Here is a 21,691-nt window from a genome sequence, read left to right as displayed (position 1 = left end):
TTATTACCATATTATAAACTTCTTGTATAAGTTATTTTAATACAAAATAATCGCAGAAATTTAGCATTCTATTTATTTCGAAAAGTCCAGCGAATTTTATGAAATAATTGTGTTTTAAATCATTTACTGTTCTTTTGAAATAAAATAAAATACTTTGAAACCTTGAAATTATTCATTATTGTGTATTCAAGGTCAGTTACAATGAGGTCTGACCTGAAGATCATTTAATTTTAAACGAAAATTAACAATTGTTTTGATACTTGAACATAATTATACTTATTTAGCGTAATCAGAGTAATTTTATCTATAAAATCATCATTAGTTTTAATAATAATAACTATCAATAAAGCGAAATATTTCATTAAGATTTATTTATTCATAAATTTCATATAGGTGATAAATTACAATTCCAGAATAAAATTATTTGAGTAAATCGTTAGTAAAATATGGCGTTAATTATGTCTGTTTCGAAACCACTAATTAAATTAATTTAAATTGGATATTGGATGAATAGATCATTTATAATATAAACATTTAATTTTTACACGATTTACGTTAACGTAACTGTATGAAACTTAATAAAACAATAGGTAATTTATGAATGTAATAGAATTTTGACGCACAATTTTAACCTATTTCAGTGCTGACAGAAAATTTTGTATGCATATTATACTTCGATGACCAATGTATAAATTAAAATTTTATTTATTTCGGCACAAAGACAGACAACGAATATAAAGTAGCGTTTTTTCTTACGGAAATGCTATTCACATAATTAATTTTGAGTTCATTAATACTTGTTTTCTAGTTGTATTTTAAAGCAAGACCATGAATAAGGATGAGATGAAGTATTTAGTATTATAATCGTTTTTGACCTTTTAGTCGACCTTTATGTTATATCAAACGCGTTAAATTAAATATGTTTCAAATTTTCATTGTATTTTATGCATTTTATACCTATTGAGGTAATTTTTGCTTTGCTTATTTCATTGTAATTCAATATTAGTTAAATATGAAGTATTTTCTTATGTACATATATATATACATAAGATATTTTCATTCTCTTTATATTTTTTTAATATTTAGTCTTGTTTTATAAGCATACGATTAATTTACTACTACCTACTACTAAATAATATTATGTGCGTATTAAGCACCTAAGCCATTGAACACGTCTTTACAACATAATACAAAAAATTATATTGAGTTCAAAACAATAACCAGTGTATTATTAATTTTTTTCTCTAGAATACACTACGCCGAGTAAAAAATGGTTATATACAAACTTTAATACATACTTTTATACAAGATTTAATGAGGATACATTTAAATTTAAAATAATTATTTAAACGCAGTTCAAAATCAATGTTATGGAGTTCAACATTTTTTATATTGAGGAGTTAATGAAGATAGAAGCCGCTGAATTTTACATTGAATCGTTGTTTTATTTTCTATGTACCCATTGGGTTCTTAAGAATATTCAACATGAAAAAAATCATTCTGCGAAAGCCTATCTCTGTAGGAGATATTTATTCGAGCCACCATGGAGTGTGAGTAATACGAGTTTGAAAATAAATTGTTACACATAGCAGCAGCCAAAATAGGCGTACAATATACTTAGCATTTTCGTGGAAAAATAATTTACATTTTATATATAAAGGCAAAATCAAATTAGACTTTATTCAAGAAGGCTCTTACAAGTACATGTGAAACGTCATTTTGCATTAGGTAATTGCCGAAAATACCCTGTAAATAAACAAATAAACATTTCTTTCTTTCTTTTTAAATTGCCCACTTCTGGGCCAAGGCCCCTTTTGAGGAGAAGGGTAGGAAGCACATTCCACTACGCTGCTTCAATACGGCTTGGTGGATTCACATGTGGCAGAATGTCGTTAAAATTAGATACACGGTTTCTTCACGATGTTTTCCTTCACCGCCGACTACGAGAGTTAAAATATAAAAAAAATAATTATATATATATATAAGTGAGTGTTATATATTATATAAAGTAAATTTACTTTTTTACTTATAAGTAAAGTGGGTATAGTACGATTCTTTTACAACCTATCGTCGTACAAAGTTAGCTGGAAATAGGTACGATCCACAATAATGTGGTTAAAAGTTCGCTGTTAATATATACATATATGCACATTCACCTTTGTTGTGGGCTATCTAATCGCCGTATAGTATCCTTAGTCTTACACTAAGACGTCTTATGGGCTTATATTATGAACAAGAGGCTCGTGGAAATGTATTCATTATAGACCTTGTTACATAGAGCCGTGACAAGGTTACCTCTATAAGTATACACGCAGTATATCAAACTAAAGGTGTTACATAATTGAGTTTTAATCTTTTAATCATCTCAAACAAATATATTTCATTCGAGATTATTAAAAAAAAAGGAAAGTAGCAAAATACAAGTAAATTGAATTTGTTTAGGTTTATTTTTTTAAATATTTTGCACTCTTCGCCCAAATAGTAATATTCTAAAACCTCTTGCATAGTGTGAAGTAATTTCGGCTACCCACATTCCCGGCCGTATGAAAATAACGAACCCTCTAGCTAGGACGACAATACGGTCTAAGTGTCATGTTTTTACACCCAGTCTTGGTATAATTGTCTCGGCACAGCGACCACGACTCGACGGTTCGTAAAGGAAAAGTCTCAATTCCATAAATGTGAAACATTCGAACGAATTTATTAAATAAGTTAGTCAATAAGAAGATTATTCCTTTTTCTTTTTATGACTTAGTAAGCATATTTCAATTCTTATATTTTGGTAAAATCCCGTTAACTGATGAACACAGGCTCTCTGTCCTCTTCAGCTGAACGATTAAATACAATCATAAGTGATAATACAAATGCGTCAGTGGCTTTGTTTGATACGCTTTCACGCTTAAATACTCAAGTTAATTTTTTGAAAAATACGGAAAAACATAGTGTACCTGACTCAATACTTCATATGAAGGCGATGCTGAGGGTGGGAATACTATAAATAAAATTTGATTAAAATTAATGTGACTATTGACATGTAGCAATTAACTGTTTATTTAGTTCAAATAAACATCTTTCATCATTGAATATTTAACAGTTTTTTATGCATAATTATATATATATGTCGCAGGCAAGTAGCTTCATTAGCCATCCAGTGAAACGCCTAGCCACTTTACTATACGGCGCTGTTCAATCGGTGGTCTGAATGTAACTCAACCTATTTCTATAATGGTTTCTATAATGGTACCGGGGTATAGGGAGAATAGAACATAGCCCCCCCCCCTCTACCTCTCCTCCTGCACTCGATTATTAAACCGCAACCATATAAATATTTTTATTTAGAGAGTTCCCCCTATTCTATGAATGGAAGATGTATTAGCCGGTGTCATTCAGGAGGCTGGTTGAACGGCGCCTTTTAGTAAAGTGCCTAGGCTGTCAATTAAATGGCTAATTTAACCAGTTGACTGCGACATATATAAATGAAAACGTTAAACTGGATTTACATTAATAAACTTTTATGTTATTGATTGAAGGTTATTATATATAATGATGTAGTTAGTTCAATATTTTTGTTTTGTACGCTATAAAAATGAATTTGCTTTGTTTTTTTTTAAATTTGTATAAATAAAAATGAATGCTTGTATGGGTGATATTTTTTCGAAAGCATTGGTCCGATTGTGATGAAAATTTGGTTTTCTGCGCACGCCCGGGAGAGCAAAAAATAATCTTTTAATATAAAGCCTTATTCTACCCGTGTGAAACTGGCACGGCTAGTTAGTTAATTTTAAATTATAATGATGTTGTACAAACTTAATGCACCCCGCTTCGACTTTTATCAAAATGTAATGAGTTATATTTAACTTTATTTTTATTTACAAAACATATTACGATTGCCGTATATAAAGTAGGTTGTAAAGTAAATTTGTTACATGCCAAAGGAGTGTAATGTTTAGTTACACAAAGATTTCATGTCAGTCAGATTTGCGTTGGTTGATATGACCCTTAAATTTATTTTACGAGTATGGACGCAGCTTTACTTACATTAACAAAATATTTCGTAATACTGATGCAACTTAGTTTAGTTTGTAAACAAGTTATACGACTTTTAATTTTATAAGAGGAATTCGGACTTTGGAATAAATTCCTTAAATGTATACAATTATAACCTTGGAGTAATAGTACAGAAATATATTTTAAAAGTATGTAGGTGCATCACCTTCCGTGGTGACAGGGGACTTGGTTCAATTTTTTGCCCAGGGAAATGGTATATTTTTATTTTTTATAGAAACTGAAATAGAGGAAAAAATATTAGAGCTCTGGAACTAAAACTTATATTATCAGTATTTTGTATTCATAATTTCCGGGTTCCACAAATGAGCTGACCAAAGTTCGTGGCATTCGATAAGATCAGATAAACAAAAATATTTAAAATATAGATAAAATTAGTTTAATTTTATGTTTGTTTTCGTCATTATAAATTATATAATTATTTTAGAAATAAGATAAAAATTACGCTTCCATTTATGATTGATCTGTAAAATGTACGCATTAAATCAGACAGCAATACAATACAACAATAATTTACTGAACGTCAATACAAGAGAAAAAGGATGAAGAAAAAATACAGAAAAAGTGTAATAACAAAAGCAATCTTATTGCTACGAGTAAAACAGCTAAGACCTTTATATAGACGATATCACATAGTCAAAATTTAAGCGGCTAGGGGGTGCACGATTTTAAACAATAAATAAATAAAAACCAGATACGTCTGTAACACATATACATAAATATCGGTATAGTACAGTACCATTAGAATAGTACAATTATAAGTACTACTGGTCGCCTAATAGCCCACCTATGCAGTAAGTACCTATTTGCAGTAATTAAAATGTTCTATCAATTGTTTTAAAACGATTCATAGAAATGTTTTAATAAGTTGAAATATTGTTATAAAAATTTCTTTGTTAAAAAAATATTAGTTGTTATATTTATTCGTTTAACATTAAAAAAGTTTATCAATACTACATTGGATTATTTGATTGTGAACTATTGTAGTATAAGAATTAACTGGGAGAAATGATTGACGGAACCCAAAACTCTTACATATAAATAAATATCGTCTTAGAAGGCAGAAGTTGCGAGAATTATTATTGTTAATAAGTTCATTGTCCTTTTCCACCACATTGGTCTTCGTGGTTCCCGAACAATCGTTAATAAATTCTATTCTTATATAATTCCGATTCACTGTATTTTTAGTTAGAATAAAATTGACATGTCCACCAGTAGCGAGCGTTCTTTTTGTTTTCTTTGAAAAGTGTCAGGGAGTAATTTGACACGCTTTTACCGGTGGCCACGTCCATGTACAAGCAACACATGACATGTGTCGATATTAAAAAAAAAATCTCAGAATTACTGGCGAACAAGCCCAATTAACGTAGGAAGTTAAATTATGATATTCAGACATACATATAGAAAAATGAATTATTGCTCTATAAGTATATATGTATTTAAAAAAGAATATAAGCACCTCGAGTGCATCCATGCGAAGTTACTTTATAAATTAAATTGATATCTCACTCTTTAAAACATTATTTCTTATTTAAATGTGCTTACTTTACTAAGACTGAATTAAATATAAAAAGCGGTTAAGGATCACGTGCTCTAAGCACTCGGCTATTTCAGTTCCATATAAAAAAAAAAACATTTACACGTTTTAGAAGTAAAACCTTTTTACTTTAATGACATATTTTAGGTTGCAATTAAATTTGACCTTGAGAACTCATTCATTAAACACAAAGGAGTCTAAATTCTCTTTATTCCAGGGGATCCGGAATTGTAATTGAAAATAGTGTTGGTTTGCAATCGGTATCTGAGTGGACGATTGCCATGTATCGATCCACAATATAAGTTATACGAGCACATATCTACTCGTAGCTAATGAAATCCGTCATGTATCATGTGGAATTCAAGCAAAGGCATTATTTTTATATTGATAAATTTTATATAAAATATTTAAGTATTTTAGTAATATTTCGTATAAATTAAACTTCAATGTTATTGTTTTATGAATTGCTTTTATAATTCCGAATAAAGCATTTTCATGCCTTTATTCGCCTGCCTCTTTACTATCGAAATATTATATAAGAAAACTTAGGGTATGCAGCCAAAACCGGTCATATAACATTACATAGTATTTAAATTATAGTACGCATATATGTAATTCATTATAAATATTATCATCACATTAACTACTTGAAGCGGACTAAGATTTTTTTAGTTAAGCGGATCCATCGATATAATTTACTTAGAACTAAGTGCAGGAAGCGAGATCAATTCGTCAGCAAAAAGCACAAATACGCCCAACCCCAATCAGAAATATTTAGTATCATCACCCAATGTCAGAAATATTTAGTAGCATAACAGAAAAGAATGAATATTTTTATAAATCAGTAAATATTGATTTAATTCTACATTGGTTTTAATAATGCCAATCATAACAAAGATATTATTGAGAACAATGTAATGGAATGTACAGGAGATGCCAATTACAACACTCTTAAGAAAACTTTGAAATTATAAAGGTACTCCTAAATTTAGTGTTGGTGTAAAAGGTGTCCTAAATTTATTCAAAACGGTTGTGGTTTTTAACAAATTAAAATAAATACATCTCAAATTTAACTCTATAGACAGAATGGAATCTTCACTGCATCAATTACTAAAAGTATCAATTAACAAACTTCGTTATAAATACTCATTTAAGTTATTGTACATTCACTAATATTATAAAAAGTTTATACGATCGAAGGGCAACGGATTTGTATACGTCATTAAATAAAGAAGCGTGTTTTCATCATTCGATTTTATCATAATACTTGCAAGCAATAATGTTGCCATTCCAAAAAATCCTCTTCATGGCATTTGCAAATCTTTAAAATAACAATCAAGTTGAAAACCAGTCAGTATTTTTATTAAATAAATAAATAAATATTGGACAACATCACATACATTACTCTGATCCCAATTTAAGTAGCTAAAGCACTTGTGTTATGGAAATCAGAAGTAACGACGGTACCACAAACACCCAGACCCAAGACAACATAGAAAACTAATGAATTTTTTCTACATCGACTCGGCCGGGAATCGAACCCGGGACCTCGGAGTGGCGTACCCATGAAAACCGGTGTACACGCTACTCGACCACGGAGGTCGTCATAATTTTTATTTTATTATCTACCAACAAGATTTATACTAAAACGAAAATATGTTTATTATCGATTTAACAAGATCGATAGGTTCCATTCCCATTCAAATTCAAATTATGGACTAACCACATAAAGGCATTCACTTTAAATAATAATTATTAAAAAGCCGGTTATGTGCGAGTCAAACTCGTGTGGAGTGGATTTCGTCCTTTTTTGATAAAAAATAAATAAAAACAGAGCGTAGGTCCTTATTCAAGAATATTGCTATAGAAAAAAAGAACATGACAACAAAGTTAAAATATAAATATAAAAAATAACAGCACAAGAAATGTGCAACGCTCAACGCGGATGCATAAGAATAAATGTACTTATATTAAATAACAAACTATACAAGTTTGACATTTAATAGTATCACTTTAATTTAAAGTGTATGCTGTTGTATAAGTAAGCGAAAACAGTAGCCACTAGATCAATTAATTTTGTTATTTCTTGTATAAAAGAATATTTTATGAGTTAAGATACTGCAGTTTAGGTTTCTTCATAAATTAAGTATGTATGTATATATTGCTATTAAACGATTATCTTTTATATATATATTTTTAAATATTTATTAAATTATGCAATTTATAGTTGAAAATATACATGTATAAAAATATTTCATAGCGAGCCCGTTCACTTGATGCCAAGTGATACTCTGGAATATTTTATTTACTCCATCAATTTCTCCTACTTATTTCTATTTTAACCTGAATTTATTTAATAACAGGTTTTTGTTGTGTCATCATCGTCATTTTAGTCAGACGTGTCCAATTCTGATAATTTTAAAAGATTAAATAGCTCTAAATTTGGTAGTAACACGTAACTTACTTTGGTATTACACGTGAAGCTACTATACGTTTAACTTAAAAAAAATGGTTTTAAGCAGCTCTTGATACAAGGACATTTACTTTTTGATTGTATTGTCAGTAGAGAAAACAATTTACTCGGTCGTCTTTAACTCGGTTGGATGGAGTTATACAAGTTTAAAATTCAATTGTAGGATTGGACGTACACACAGTCATAAGTGACATTTTATAAAGTTATAGATGGAATTCTTTCAAATATTTATAAACGAAATTCTCGACCTTAACAATTACAACAGGAAAGGCCGTGACAGCATCTATTTATAAATAAAAAATAGTAACTACTTGAATAAATAAAACTTTTGCGAATATTTAATGGTAACTTTAATTTGATATTTATAATTTATGTCGCAATGCTTATACATAAATAAAGCGTATTAAGGTGTAGTTTGATAACCCGGTCATATTTTTTAAATAATGTGAGAATTGCACCTACGGGTCGTAACTATGGATTTATTATTCATACATATCTAGTATAACCGTTGTGTACGAGCGATAAGATCGTTCAAAGGGACGATATTTGTAATTTTTTTACCTTAACCTTAACTATAATTTATGCAAAGCGTTATTTGTATATTTTTATGTTGTTTGACTAAATAGTTTTTATTGGGATTTAACTATTTATGTCTCTACTATGGAAGATATTCGAAGAGTCCCTTGGTAATATTAATGGCCTGGATGTAAGATTCATCGATTTTATCATTCAATCTATACGAAAGGAATTTAATCATCAGACTAAGAAGTAATCGTGAGATGTAGAATTTTTTTTAATATTTCAAAGCGCTTACCATTGTGCTTAGCGCAGCGCTAACTACCATGATGGCAGACTAGACTATTTTTAATATTTCTAAAGTTACATTTATCGGTATTAATAATTCAATTTAAGAAACTTTTGTTCTTTGGAAAGTAGGTTACAAATGAAATAGATTATTTGTGTTATTGAAAATATTATACGATGAATTGTTTAGATGCGGTTTAGATCGCAAGGATGTTTGTTCATGACAAAAAGTTTTTATTGCGCTTTCATTAGGCAAAACGTGATTGTAAAACTCTTTAAATTGAATCTAATTAGAGAGCTCTAATGAAATTTCGAGACTATTAGAATTTAGACTATTTTGTCTATCGAAAAATTGTAGTCGTTTAAGTAAAATATATATTGTAATAATTTATCACACAATTGTTGTAAGACAATTATAATGTGCATTGTTTTGTTCGTCTTATTTCATATAAAAATTAATAACTTACATTAAAATACCTTTTCATTCTATATATATTCATTATTTTGCTACTTATAGCATCTTTATCGATCTACAAGACTATAACTATCAAAGAAAATCTTTTCGTTGAAATTTGTACATTGGTGTATGATCATATATTTTTGTAGCGCCATTGAAAAACGTTTGGAGCCGCCAATTTCTAATCTATTATAGTATTTGGCACACAAAATAGTGTATTCAGTTCTAGTAGTATATTCAGCATAAAATTGAATATGAGCGCATAAAATGTCATATGCTGTAGGAACAGGAAATAGCTAAAATTATTTCATGAATGCTTAAACGTTTATCTATATACATATGTATATAAAAGCGAAATACCACTAAAAAAATGATTAATCATGAAATCTCAGAAACTATAACACCTACAAACTTGAAATTTGGCAGGTAGGTTTCCTTATAGGGGGTAGACATCCGCTAAGGGGTATAACGGGTAAATCGCTTTCGAGATTATTCGGTAACAAACAGACAAAAATTCTAAATATCATATTTAGGTGATATATTGCGTTAATAGATAATATTTTTTACCGAGTAGTGTAAATTATTTGGTCGCTTTGAAATCTTATTTTATAGTTTATTCTTTACATCTGTTTTATATGATATTTTTGTGTAGCAACATTATTTGGTGCCAATCACAATACTGCTGAACACTTATATTTATGTACGTTGTCGTCTAAATTTTCGTTGGTAGGGGTAGGACAGGTACCGTACCACTCACTCATCACATACTCTACCGAATATTTCACTATCAAGCCCTTTCTGAACAGCTTGATCCTTTGATTTTGCGTAGAGATGTTGTATCACTCTGTAAATATGCGTTAGAAGATACAGCTTTTTTCATGGTGAATGTTTCGAGGAATTGTTTTGGAATTTCACCTTTGTAGATATCGTCAATATTCGAAGTAACATCCGCACCACCAATATGGACATCTAGATGGTGCGGATGTTAATACACAACAGCGCGACTTTTAATGCATTTTCTGCCTTGCACAATCACTCTGTGGCACCAGCTTTCGCCGGCGGTTTTCCGAACCGATACGACTTAGGAACTTAAAATAAAGAGCTTACACATTTCTTAAAGGCTGGTAACAGACCTGCAAGTCGCCCGGTATTGCAGATGTACGTGGTTACCATCAGATGGCCCATTTGTCATACTACCTACCAATTCAAATAAAAAGTACTTTTATCGTTTTCTTTATCAAACAAATTCTTTAAAATTGTTTTGGAAATTTACCGACACACGTTTATTGGTGTCTTCTTAAATACTGTTGATAAATCATATACATAGCTTTACAAATAATTAAACTAAATAATTCCGAGTACTTACCCTGCTAGTTTTGTTTAATAATATTCTTGTTTATTATATCATAAGATTTTAGTTTTACAATTATTTATGTTTATTTTAATTAGAAGACATTTAGTTACTTTTATAATGTAAGTGTCGTTATTTCGGAATATACTAATATTACCTCTAAAAGAGGAAAACATAAAATCATATACGCTACTAGTGACTAAGTATGAGCCAAAAAATGCGACTACATAACGGACTTATGTTACAAAAGTTGTGTGAAGCTTTAAAATCGATTAATCACTGTCGTACCGCGCTTCAGTAAGCGACGAAACAGTATTCTTAAAGATATATTCTCAATTTATTTCCCATTGTTGAACGATTGACTGGTATGTGTAACTTGTGTATTTCAAAGCTGTTCTATTTAAATATAGTTTACTAAAAATATATATCCTTTTGTCTTGTAATTACGTTAATGAATTAACTTACTATGAACTCGCTTCAGGGAGTCGAAGGTTCTCGTAATTAAGAAAAATAGGGTTGAATTATTTACAAATTTATCTCCAATTGGGGTAAAAACTGGGGAAGTGTTGTATATTGTAGTGACGTAATTACAGGATAAGTTTTTGTTTTTATTTTGTTTAATTACGGTTACACGAATCATGTGTTAAAAATTGTATATCAAATTTCTGATTCCCGATATAAACTATAGGATATAATGTATTTATAGAAGAAATAATTGGTCGTTATATTTAGTAATTCATATTTAATAGGTTTAAAAAATAAACCCCCGTAATATGGTGAGCGTTGCACGTTTGGTTAAGGTTTATTAAATTTGTAGAATACTAAATAAGGAATACAATTTTTGAATCCCCAAATTTGTCTTTTAATAATCCAACTATCTAAAACATTGTCGTTTTTGGAATACACTTAAATAATTCACAAACGTTTTATTTTGTATATTTCATGCAAAAATTAGAGCTAAAAGAATATTACGGAATTACGTTGATCATTTCACGGAATTAGGTTATGGCCGGAGTTTTATCAGGAGGAGGAGTTTTATCGGAATTAGAGCCGTTTAGCTGAATTTGTAGGGAATTTATAATTCGTACTAAAATAATAATGTCTGCACGTAAAAATCTCTTAAATTTATATGAATGAATTAGTGCCATATTTTAAATGCGTCTAAATTTATCTATTATTTATCTTGTAATTTAAGGTATATTTTACCTTACTACCGTCTTGTACTAGCAAAACTAAATAAAATCAATATGGTCCTTTATAGCATGTATAAATATTTATTTGTAATAAATATTTTCGAAGATATTGCAGATTTAAAACGCATAGCGGTTTATCTAATGACTGGAAAACTGTGAACGTTGTAAGACATTCGAAGCGAAGACGTGCGAAGCCGGGGCGGTTCGCTAGTATATTATATTAGTAACTTTTACGAACGAGCCAACAACAGTTGTACGAACTTTCAACTCAATCGGATGAACAATATTCGAACGCATAGAATACGTGCACGTAATAACAAGATATTAATGTATTTTATTTAATTACTTATAATCTTATTAATCAATAGACATATATAAAATAATGTAAAAAAATCTATACGAAGCGTGCGATATGTTTTGTAAATATTGTTTATAAATATTTAATATTATGAATAAACACTGAGTGCAGACGGAGTCATAACTTGACGGTACACTGATTGTAATAAAATATTTATTTATATCTCTTTGTGTATAAAAATATTATATAGAGTTAAAAACGAAATGGTTTGTACGAAGTATAATATAGAGCTTTGGATATATGTAACGTGAATATTCATTATAAAGTAAATAATAAGCTATATTATTGTTAATGAAATCAGTAACGTGTTTTAGGCATATATATATATAATGAATTAACTCTAATTATTTTTAAACAAACTTAAATAATAAAACTTTTTATTGGATTAAACTTTTAATTTTGTTTCAGGTGCTACATTTTAGTGATATGAAAATGGAGTATGATGACGAAGAAATATATTTGCTGAACGGAACGAATGGAACTGACCAAACTTCCAGTTTCTCGGAGCCCGAATCTCTCAATGTGATCATTCCTCTCACAATTATTTACATCGTTATCTTTATTGCCGGCGTGTTAGGAAACATAAGCACTTGTGTAGTGATCGGTAGGAATCGATCGATGCATACAGCCACGAACTTCTACCTATTCAGTCTAGCAATTTCCGATCTACTTCTTTTATTGTGCGGATTGCCTCTAGAAGTATACCGCTTATGGAAACCACTCTCTTACCCTCTCGGTGAAGTGGTATGCATAACATTTGGACTTATATCCGAAACGTCTGCGAACGCAACAGTGTTAACAATAACAGCATTCACAGTGGAAAGATACATTGCAATATGTCGTCCTTTTATATCACACACGATGTCTAAATCGTCCAGAGCAGTGCGTTACATAATACTCATTTGTATTTGTGCTCTTTGTGCGGCTGTGCCTCAAGCTATGCAATTCGGTGTAGTGACATATAGTGAGAAAGGTCAAAATATTAGTGCCTGCACCGTGAAAGGTCATGGTGTGCATCAAGTGTTCGTTACGTCAAGTTTTGTGTTTTTCGTAGTACCGATGTCGTTGATCACAGTGCTGTACGCGTTGATTGGTGTCAAACTTCGTTCATCACATATCCTTCATATTGTGAAAAAACCTTCGGATGAGAGTAAGCGCTTTAATGGAGCGCCGCGGTTCAGAAATGGTGCATCGCAAAGAAAGGTCATTAGAATGTTAGGTAAGTAAACTTTGTATTTTTTTATTGTGTATGCAAATTGTAAATACAAAAGTAATGAAAAACAATTCGTATTTAATTGCAGATTACTCAATGTAACTTGGTGGTAGGGTTCTGTGCAAGTACGTCTGAGTAGGTACAAACCACTCATCATACCGCCGAACAACAACAAATAGTTGTTCTCCGGTTTGATGCGTGAGTGAGCCATTGTAACTACGATGAGAGAGCTGAGATAGAAAAATTATTAACATTTCTAAAAGTAAGCAGTGGTGATCACTTACCATTAGGTGGCTCAGTTGCCAATACGATTCTTTTTTAGTGATGTTAAGATAAATTAACAAGTGTCTTTGTTAGACAGTGGTACTGTCTAACAAAGACACTTGTAAATTTATTCCGGTGTAAAAGGTTAAGATGTCAATGTAATTTTGATAAATATATTTATTAGTTCTTCTTACAAGACTCACAACATATTTTTAAATATGTATCAGTGTTTATAACCAACTTCGTAAGAAGGTCGCTCTTGTTCTGATTTAGTTCTCGTGTTTAATGTAAATGAATATATTTTGAAATGAATACTAAACTTTTTTACATACGCTACATACGGCAGCTTAGACATTGACTAATACACTAGTATACACAATTAAAACGGAATCTTTTGATGGAATTAATAATATTTCTGGAAAGTATTTCAATTTTTATTTGAGATTGTAATAAAAAAAAATATCATAAACATTAAACAGCATGTGTACTATAAACTTTTATGCTCACTAATAAACGTTGAGTAGTGACTAGTTACTCACCGATATTTATCGTAGAGTTAAACTGTAAGAACAAATTCAATTACCAACTCATCGCGGAACACGAAAGAAAAGCGACCGAAAGACTTAGTGACATTAAATATAATAACTAGTGGGTCTTCGATCTTCAAAACTTTGCGTTTATTTAAAAGATTTTTTAGGAATTAATTTCGAAACCTATGACAGGTTTTATTTTGATTTCATTTCATTGTAAACTGCAAGTCTACATTTGGCGCAAAAATGATGAAAACTTTTTTAAATGTAATTTTTAATGTCAAATAATATACATTAGTTCAGTTAGATTTGGAGTTTGTCAATAACAATTTACTTTAATTTTGTATACGTTTTTAATTTTTTTTTCTTATACAGCCGCTCTCTGTTGTATCTGTATCGTCCCATAATCACTGGGACAAAAATCGGCTTAAATAAGATTACAACATTTAATACACACATCAAAATAACATTTCACGATTGAGAAACGAAGTGTCTTCTTATAGAATAGCACTGTTATCATCGTTAGGTATATTCTAAACTAGCATCCTTCTATTTTAAGCCTAAAATGGTGTTGATTTCTAAATATAAATTATTAGTAAACCTCCACACCATCTATAGAGCTTACTTCAAAAACATAGAACTTTCATACAAACTATCAACGACCGTTTTACCCCCTTAGGGGTGGAGTTTCGTAAAATTCGTAAATTCTTAGGGGGTGTCTACACCCTATAAGTAACCTAACTGCCAAATTCAAGTTTGAAGTTGTTATAGTTTCTGAGATTTCGTGATTAATCAGTGAGTCTTATTTCGCTTTTATTTATATAGATATATAAGAAGACGAAGTATAGTGAACAATCGCTATACTGTGTTATTTACAATAGTTGACACGCGTTGTATTTTTACTGCTTTGGCAACATTATTAAAAGCAATTAAGGGGAATAAAAAATGTAAACGGTTATAAACCACGCATACCTACTAACTTATAGGCCGATAACGTGCAGGAGCTCTTAATAGATATGACTATGTAATTTTGTATATCCAATAATCATTTCGTAATATATGTTTTTTGTACTAAAATATTTATGTTTAATTTCAGTTGCTGTGGCGCTATCATTTTTTCTCTGCTGGGCACCATTCCACGTGCAACGGCTGATAGCTATTTATGGAAAAAATTTAGAGCATCCGACTGATACATTTTATAAGGTATGGATTGTCTTTTTTATATAAAACAATATTATAAAATATTTAATAGCAGACAAGCATTTGATATTTATCCGATACGCTAGAATATGGGACAATAGCTGCACATAATCGATTATGGTTTCATTTTGAATAGCTCCAGCCATATGCAGAAATATAAAGAGGATTCTTTATTGCACAAAGAATTAAAACAAAATTAAAGTGATTTGTTATCGACAAACTCCAATTCTAACTGAAGTAATGTATACTATTTGACATTTTGGTTTCATCATTTTCAAATTTAGATAAGTAACTTGCAGTTACAAAGAAATTAAATCCAAATAAAACCTGTCATAGGTTTCGAAATTCCTACAAAATATTTTGAATAAACGCAAAGTTTCGAGAAAGACCCATTAGTGGTATATAAGTATACATTACAGTAAATACAGACGTAGACATATATTATTTGGTATGCTTCTGTTTCTATTATAAACGATCAGCTCGGCTTCGTCACATCACATCACATTAAATTTGCCACTGCTGGGCTAAGGTCTCCTCTCCCTTCGAGGAGAAGATTTGGAACATATTCCACCACGATGCTCTGATGCGTGTTGGTGGAATACACATGTGGCAGAATTTCATTGAAATTAGACACATGCAGGTTTCCTCACGATGTTTTCCTTCACCGCCGAGCACGAGATGAATTATAAACACAAATTAAGCACATGACAATTCAGTAGTGCTTGCTTGGTTGAACCCGAAATATTCGGTTAAGATGCACGTTCTAGCCACTGGGTCGCCGTATGAGCTTCGTATGAGAGCAATTTATTAATAAAGAAAATTATACGATATGAAGGTTGTTGTCCATATGAATACAATCTAATAAATACAAAAATAAATAAAATAACAATGTATTCATGCATGCAAAAAATATAATTAAAAAAATATACAATTTCTTATAGTACCTACAAATTTTGGTTGGCAATTATTTCTTAACTCAAAAGTAACATTCGAAATAAATAGTGTTTTTCAAAGCAGTAATCGACTGGAATAAAGTAACGCTTGAACTTAAATTTAATAGACCGATAGCAGTACATATAATAATGATGTTATATTAATTATGTAAATAACAATATCTACTAAGTACTTAAAATACAATTTGAAAGTAAGTTTAATTCAATGTTTATTATCGTAACTACTTTTAAATGAAAAACCAACGTCTGGAACGGAAATAAAACTCGTTTTCGGTTTTTATATAATTGTAAATATTATTGTAATTAAAATTAATAAAACATGACAAGAAATGGGGTCATCGGCTTAAACTTTACAATAAATACACAGAGTCATATGCTTCACATACAGCTTAGACATATACAGATAAATTATCCAAGTTCATAATGCTATTAAATACATCATTAAGGTAGACCGCCACCATTTAAGCAATATCTAAAAAGGATGGAATATACGAAAACTATCTCAAATCACATCTGACTAGGCCTTCTTGGATATAATATCAGTAAAACTCTCTGGTAAAGTTTTATACAAATATCATAAAGTTATTAAAATGATATCTTGACCGTTTTTTTTTTTCTCGCTGGAAAAACACTTTACGCGCTTCCCCCACGTGATGGTAAGTGGGGGGGTGTGTGGGACTCCCCGGAGCCCTGGACGCGGAGTGCGACAAGGTACGCCGGGTTTACCCACTAAAAAACCAGCGGTACCCTTTCCGTCTTTCGGCGGGCGCCACGGGATCGCTTACGCATGCTACCGTGACGCCCTGACGGTGATATCTTGACCTGAATTACTTAGCGGATTTATTTATTTAGAGTATTTCAAATTATACTTGAAGCAGAAAGTAGTTAGACTGACAGAACGGACGGACAGAAAGATAAATCAACTTTAAAAATCAAGACTAATTCTGTGAGCAAAACTTAGTCAATCCTACGTACTGCACCTGAGTGGGTTATTTTCAAATGTCAGAAAATTTGGGAATTTCGTCATCTCGACTGAAAAGTATTTGTTTATTTACGTACATCGAAAGGATAGCACAGGTAGAGCTTATTATACCATGGGAAACGAACATACCTAAAGACTATACAATAAAATTTAGTAAATACTACGACTTTTTTAAGATTCTATGTTAGAACGAATCTTATATATTGATAGCGTGAGCTGATTTTTGTCTCAGTGATTATGGGACGATAGCTGCACATGAAGATCGGCTATGGTTAAGACCATGCATTTTGAAGAGATTATTGATTGCGATTTACAAAATTTTTACGATTTAACTAAGAATTCATTTTATAGAGCAGAAATAAGGTACTGGATAGAAAGCGGCATTATGGCTCTATAAAAAACCAAATGTAATACGTGCGTCGTCAGTTTAAAATGAAGTTAAATCAAAACAAAAAGTGTCAAAGGTTTCGAAATTCCAAAAAATCAGTTAAATAAACGGGAAGTTACCACTAGTATCTCTAAAGAGGGCTACATGAACAGTTTAGGGCGGCTTTACACTCACCGACACCCATGTCGTTTCTCCCTCTGTCACACAATAGACTCGTCACCAGCACTGTGATTCTATGGAATGCTAAGAAGTTCCTCTGATTATGTTATTTATATTATCGTGACGACGTAACCTCTCACAGAATAATATTTAATACTATATGAATAATACTTAATATTTAGTTTTTCTTTTGAAAATATAGAGATAGTCCTACATGCATATATAAATGAATAATACGGAAAATGCAACAACGTAATTTTGAATTTCCTTTCTTATAAAGGAAAAGGAAGTTGGTTTTCTTTCTCGCACGTGTGTTCTCAACATAATATTATTTACTAACGACTCTCCCCGGCTTCGCACGGGTGCAATGCTGATACTAAAGACACTTACAACAGAATGTCTTTATAGACACCGTTCACAGCTTTTTCAGCCAGTTCAGGGCCATATTGATCTTTAAATACACAATGTATTCACAATTGGATAAGAATTAATGCTGTATTTCTTAAAATCGCTTCATAAATAAACCCCTATTTCTCGTAAAAAGTAAAGGGTAAAAAATATTTATAAGATATGCAATAAGAGATAGATAGATACGATATCGGACTTTTTGGTAGACATTTTTAAGGTGTGCAATACTATAGTACATTATTTTGATGTATCTCACAAGGTTCAGCCAGCGTTCGCAATGTAAGCGTAAAAAAAAAAATGTTTATTTATGACATTACATTAAAAACCTATAAATTTATCAATATTTATCTACTTTATTATGCATTATTACACATACACATAAACCTTCCTCTTGGATTACTCTATATTTTAGAAAAAGCCGCATCAAAATCTGTTGCGTAGTTTTAAGGATCTAAGCATAAATAGGAACAGACAGACAGCGACAACTTCAGAAAGACGTGCTCACTTTTTGAAATGCTTTATCACGAGGGTGCAAGGTGCTTATGGTGATTCGCTTGTTTTATAGTAACGCCGCCTGTCGTGGCAAAGATGGTAACAGCTGCTATAAGTACATTTATTTTAAGGTAATATTTTATATAAAAATATTTAAAATCTTTATGTTGTTGCGTGAAATAAAGTTAGACTTACGATATTGTTTCATAATGAATAAGTCAAGATAAGGATATAAATCCAAAGTACATAAGGCACGAACGCCAAGGAACATTTGAGCACTGTAAAAAATCAGAGCTGACCTCCTAGCATGGGCGGAGGAGGCACGCCTTGAGTCTAGGCGCGTCCACATTTGAGGAAACGGGCGAGATATCGGATGCGTACGCCTCTTAATAATTACTATTTTATTACACACAGACACACTATTTTATTATTGTAAAGACCGAGTACCCATTTATTGCTCGGTACTCGTTGTATAACATAAGACATAAAATTCCTCCACATCAACAAAACCATAGAACGATTACTGTAGTGATATGTTTTTGCATATTGAAGATTTTACCAAGACATATCAATTTTTTACTTAAAGTGTTTTCTAACATATTTAAATATTAGCAATGTAGCAATTAGGTTATTGTGATAAATACATTCTCTGTCGCAACTTTAAGTACAGTTTCCTATTATATTAAGTTATGCGAGTTAAATGTACAAAATATAGGACATATGGAATTATAGGTGGGGTTATTATGTGTCGCGTGAAATTACAAACTGATATAACTAAAATTGGTCCTTTATATTAATTCAATTAGAGACGATCGACAAAATTCCCTACAAAGTTATAAGTGATAAAGTTTTACTTGAATTGGCCCATCTGAGTTGGTATCACTCATCAGATATTCTACCGCACAGTCAGCACAATAACATATAGTCATTTGGAGTTTCGATTTGAAGATTAAGTGAGCCAGTGTAACTGGAGCTTACTTGCAGTGTAACCTAAAATGAACTTAACATTCAAGCATCATTGCACATTGACGATCTAAGGAATGGTTAATATTTTTTAGAATGAAGGTGGTGGTGACTTACCATCAGGTAGTCCATTTGCTCTCTTTTTATTCATATTTAATTAATTTTTATCCAATAAATTAATCGGATTGCTTTTGCATAAAGAAGCTTCAAGTTATCCTAACCGAACAACATTTGGTTCAAATAATAAATCTATTACATATTCATGTAAATTACATTTAATAACACACATTACAAATTGTAACCTTTCACTAAGTATATAAGTTTTATAATTCTTACCACTCAGTGAGAATGTATGGTCGGTCTCTTAAAATATTTTCGTAAAAAATATCGCAGTATATTTTCATTAGGTATACCTGAATGAAAACCATTAATTTATTAACCGTTGGTGATCTTAAAATTTATTCGATCGAAAAAGAAAAATAATTTGAGCTATCTCATATTAGTCTAATTCGTTGCCAACTTCTCTATTATTGCATTTGTAAAGAATCTCGACTACAGATAATTTTGCATAAGAACAAGAAAACATTTATTCGGGACAAACAAACATTGCAGTCATAAAGTTAATATCATTGTACTGACAAAATATAAATAAAATAACGTTAAATAATTAATTATTATCTAGTGAATATTCTTATATTCCATAGATAATTATAATATATAAGCAATATATATTAAATTATGTAGTAAATTATCGAATAAAAGACCATTTTATCAGACTTGAATATTTATTTCAGTAATTTATTCGTTTGTTTTATCTTAATACACGTTTTTGTTAACAGGTATACATTGTACTCACCTACCTGTCTGGAGTTCTCTATTTCCTCTCCACGGCGATTAACCCGTTTCTATACAACATCATGTCGAATAAGTTCAGGAACGCTTTCAAGGTGAGTTTTTAATGAATAAGCGCAGTTAGATTAGTTAATGTTTATTTAATTATTTTTGAACATTTTTTTGGTCGATTGCAAAAACCGAGATTACAATTTATTTTATTCGTTAGTTTTTGGATCGGTTTTAGAATTTTTTATTTGTTATTAAACAGACACCGAGGGCGATCTAATTGAAGTTTTAAGCTGCAAATCCAATAAAAAGTAGAATAAGGGTTTAAAAATAGACCCAAATTATATTTAGTAACATTTACAATTTTACAGTTTGAAAGGTGCATATACAAAAATACTGTCTTGACAAAATCTAATATAATAATAATTTAAAAAATTCCGAAAATTCTATATATCGAAAATATTAATTGATGTTATTATTTTCATAGCAATAGGGGAAGACTCGATTTGTTTTGAGGTAATATCTGAAAATAAATTATAAGGAAATCAATAGACTTCATAAAAAACTTACACCATACTTTGATCGCGCGCACTTCGCTGAACATTAAAAAAAAATGTCAGCGGAATTCAAAAAATTAAAAACGCATCTACGGATGAAAATGTCGCATATCGATACGGTTTTGGTCGTCATGTTATCGACGCACATAGAATATATTTATATATATAAATATATGTTTATTATATATAATACTGTACTAAAGCCACGTGCATTTAGGCCGAGTAAAGAAAATGCCGACAATGATTTTTTTGTGTTTAATGCACCCATTAATACCATCAGCGCTTAGCAACTCTAAAAACTCTAAGATGTCGGGAAACAAACCGCAAGCAAAAGCATTACCATTAAATTAAGTGGCTTGGCGGCAGGCAGGCGACCTGTTATAATCCGCTTACTTATTCCTGCAATTTTATAGAATACGGGAGACCAGCGAATGATTAATTGTATTTAAAAAATTATCAACCTTATTTTTTTATAATCAAATAAAACATTAATCCATCACGACA

At 30.7% G+C, this 21,691-nt stretch overlaps 1 protein-coding gene across 2 annotated transcripts in view; it reads left to right on the top strand.

Annotated features, from left to right (window-relative positions):
* The window catches only part of LOC125066556 (pyrokinin-1 receptor-like), a 49,943-nt gene that overhangs the window by 9,944 nt on the left and 18,308 nt on the right, over positions 1–21,691 (top strand). For both annotated transcript variants that reach the window (XM_047674680.1, XM_047674681.1), the window contains exons 2-4: positions 12,647–13,457; positions 15,342–15,448; positions 20,630–20,737. In XM_047674680.1, the coding sequence (XP_047530636.1) occupies positions 12,665–13,457; positions 15,342–15,448; positions 20,630–20,737 (1,008 nt within the window). In that variant the 5' untranslated portion in view covers positions 12,647–12,664. The remainder of the gene's footprint in view (positions 1–12,646; positions 13,458–15,341; positions 15,449–20,629; positions 20,738–21,691) is intronic.

The sequence above is a fragment of the Vanessa atalanta genome, chromosome 9 (assembly GCF_905147765.1).
Source record: "Vanessa atalanta chromosome 9, ilVanAtal1.2, whole genome shotgun sequence".
In the NCBI taxonomy this organism is placed as follows: domain Eukaryota; kingdom Metazoa; phylum Arthropoda; class Insecta; order Lepidoptera; family Nymphalidae; genus Vanessa; species Vanessa atalanta.
This window is presented reverse-complemented; position numbering and strand designations above follow the sequence as displayed.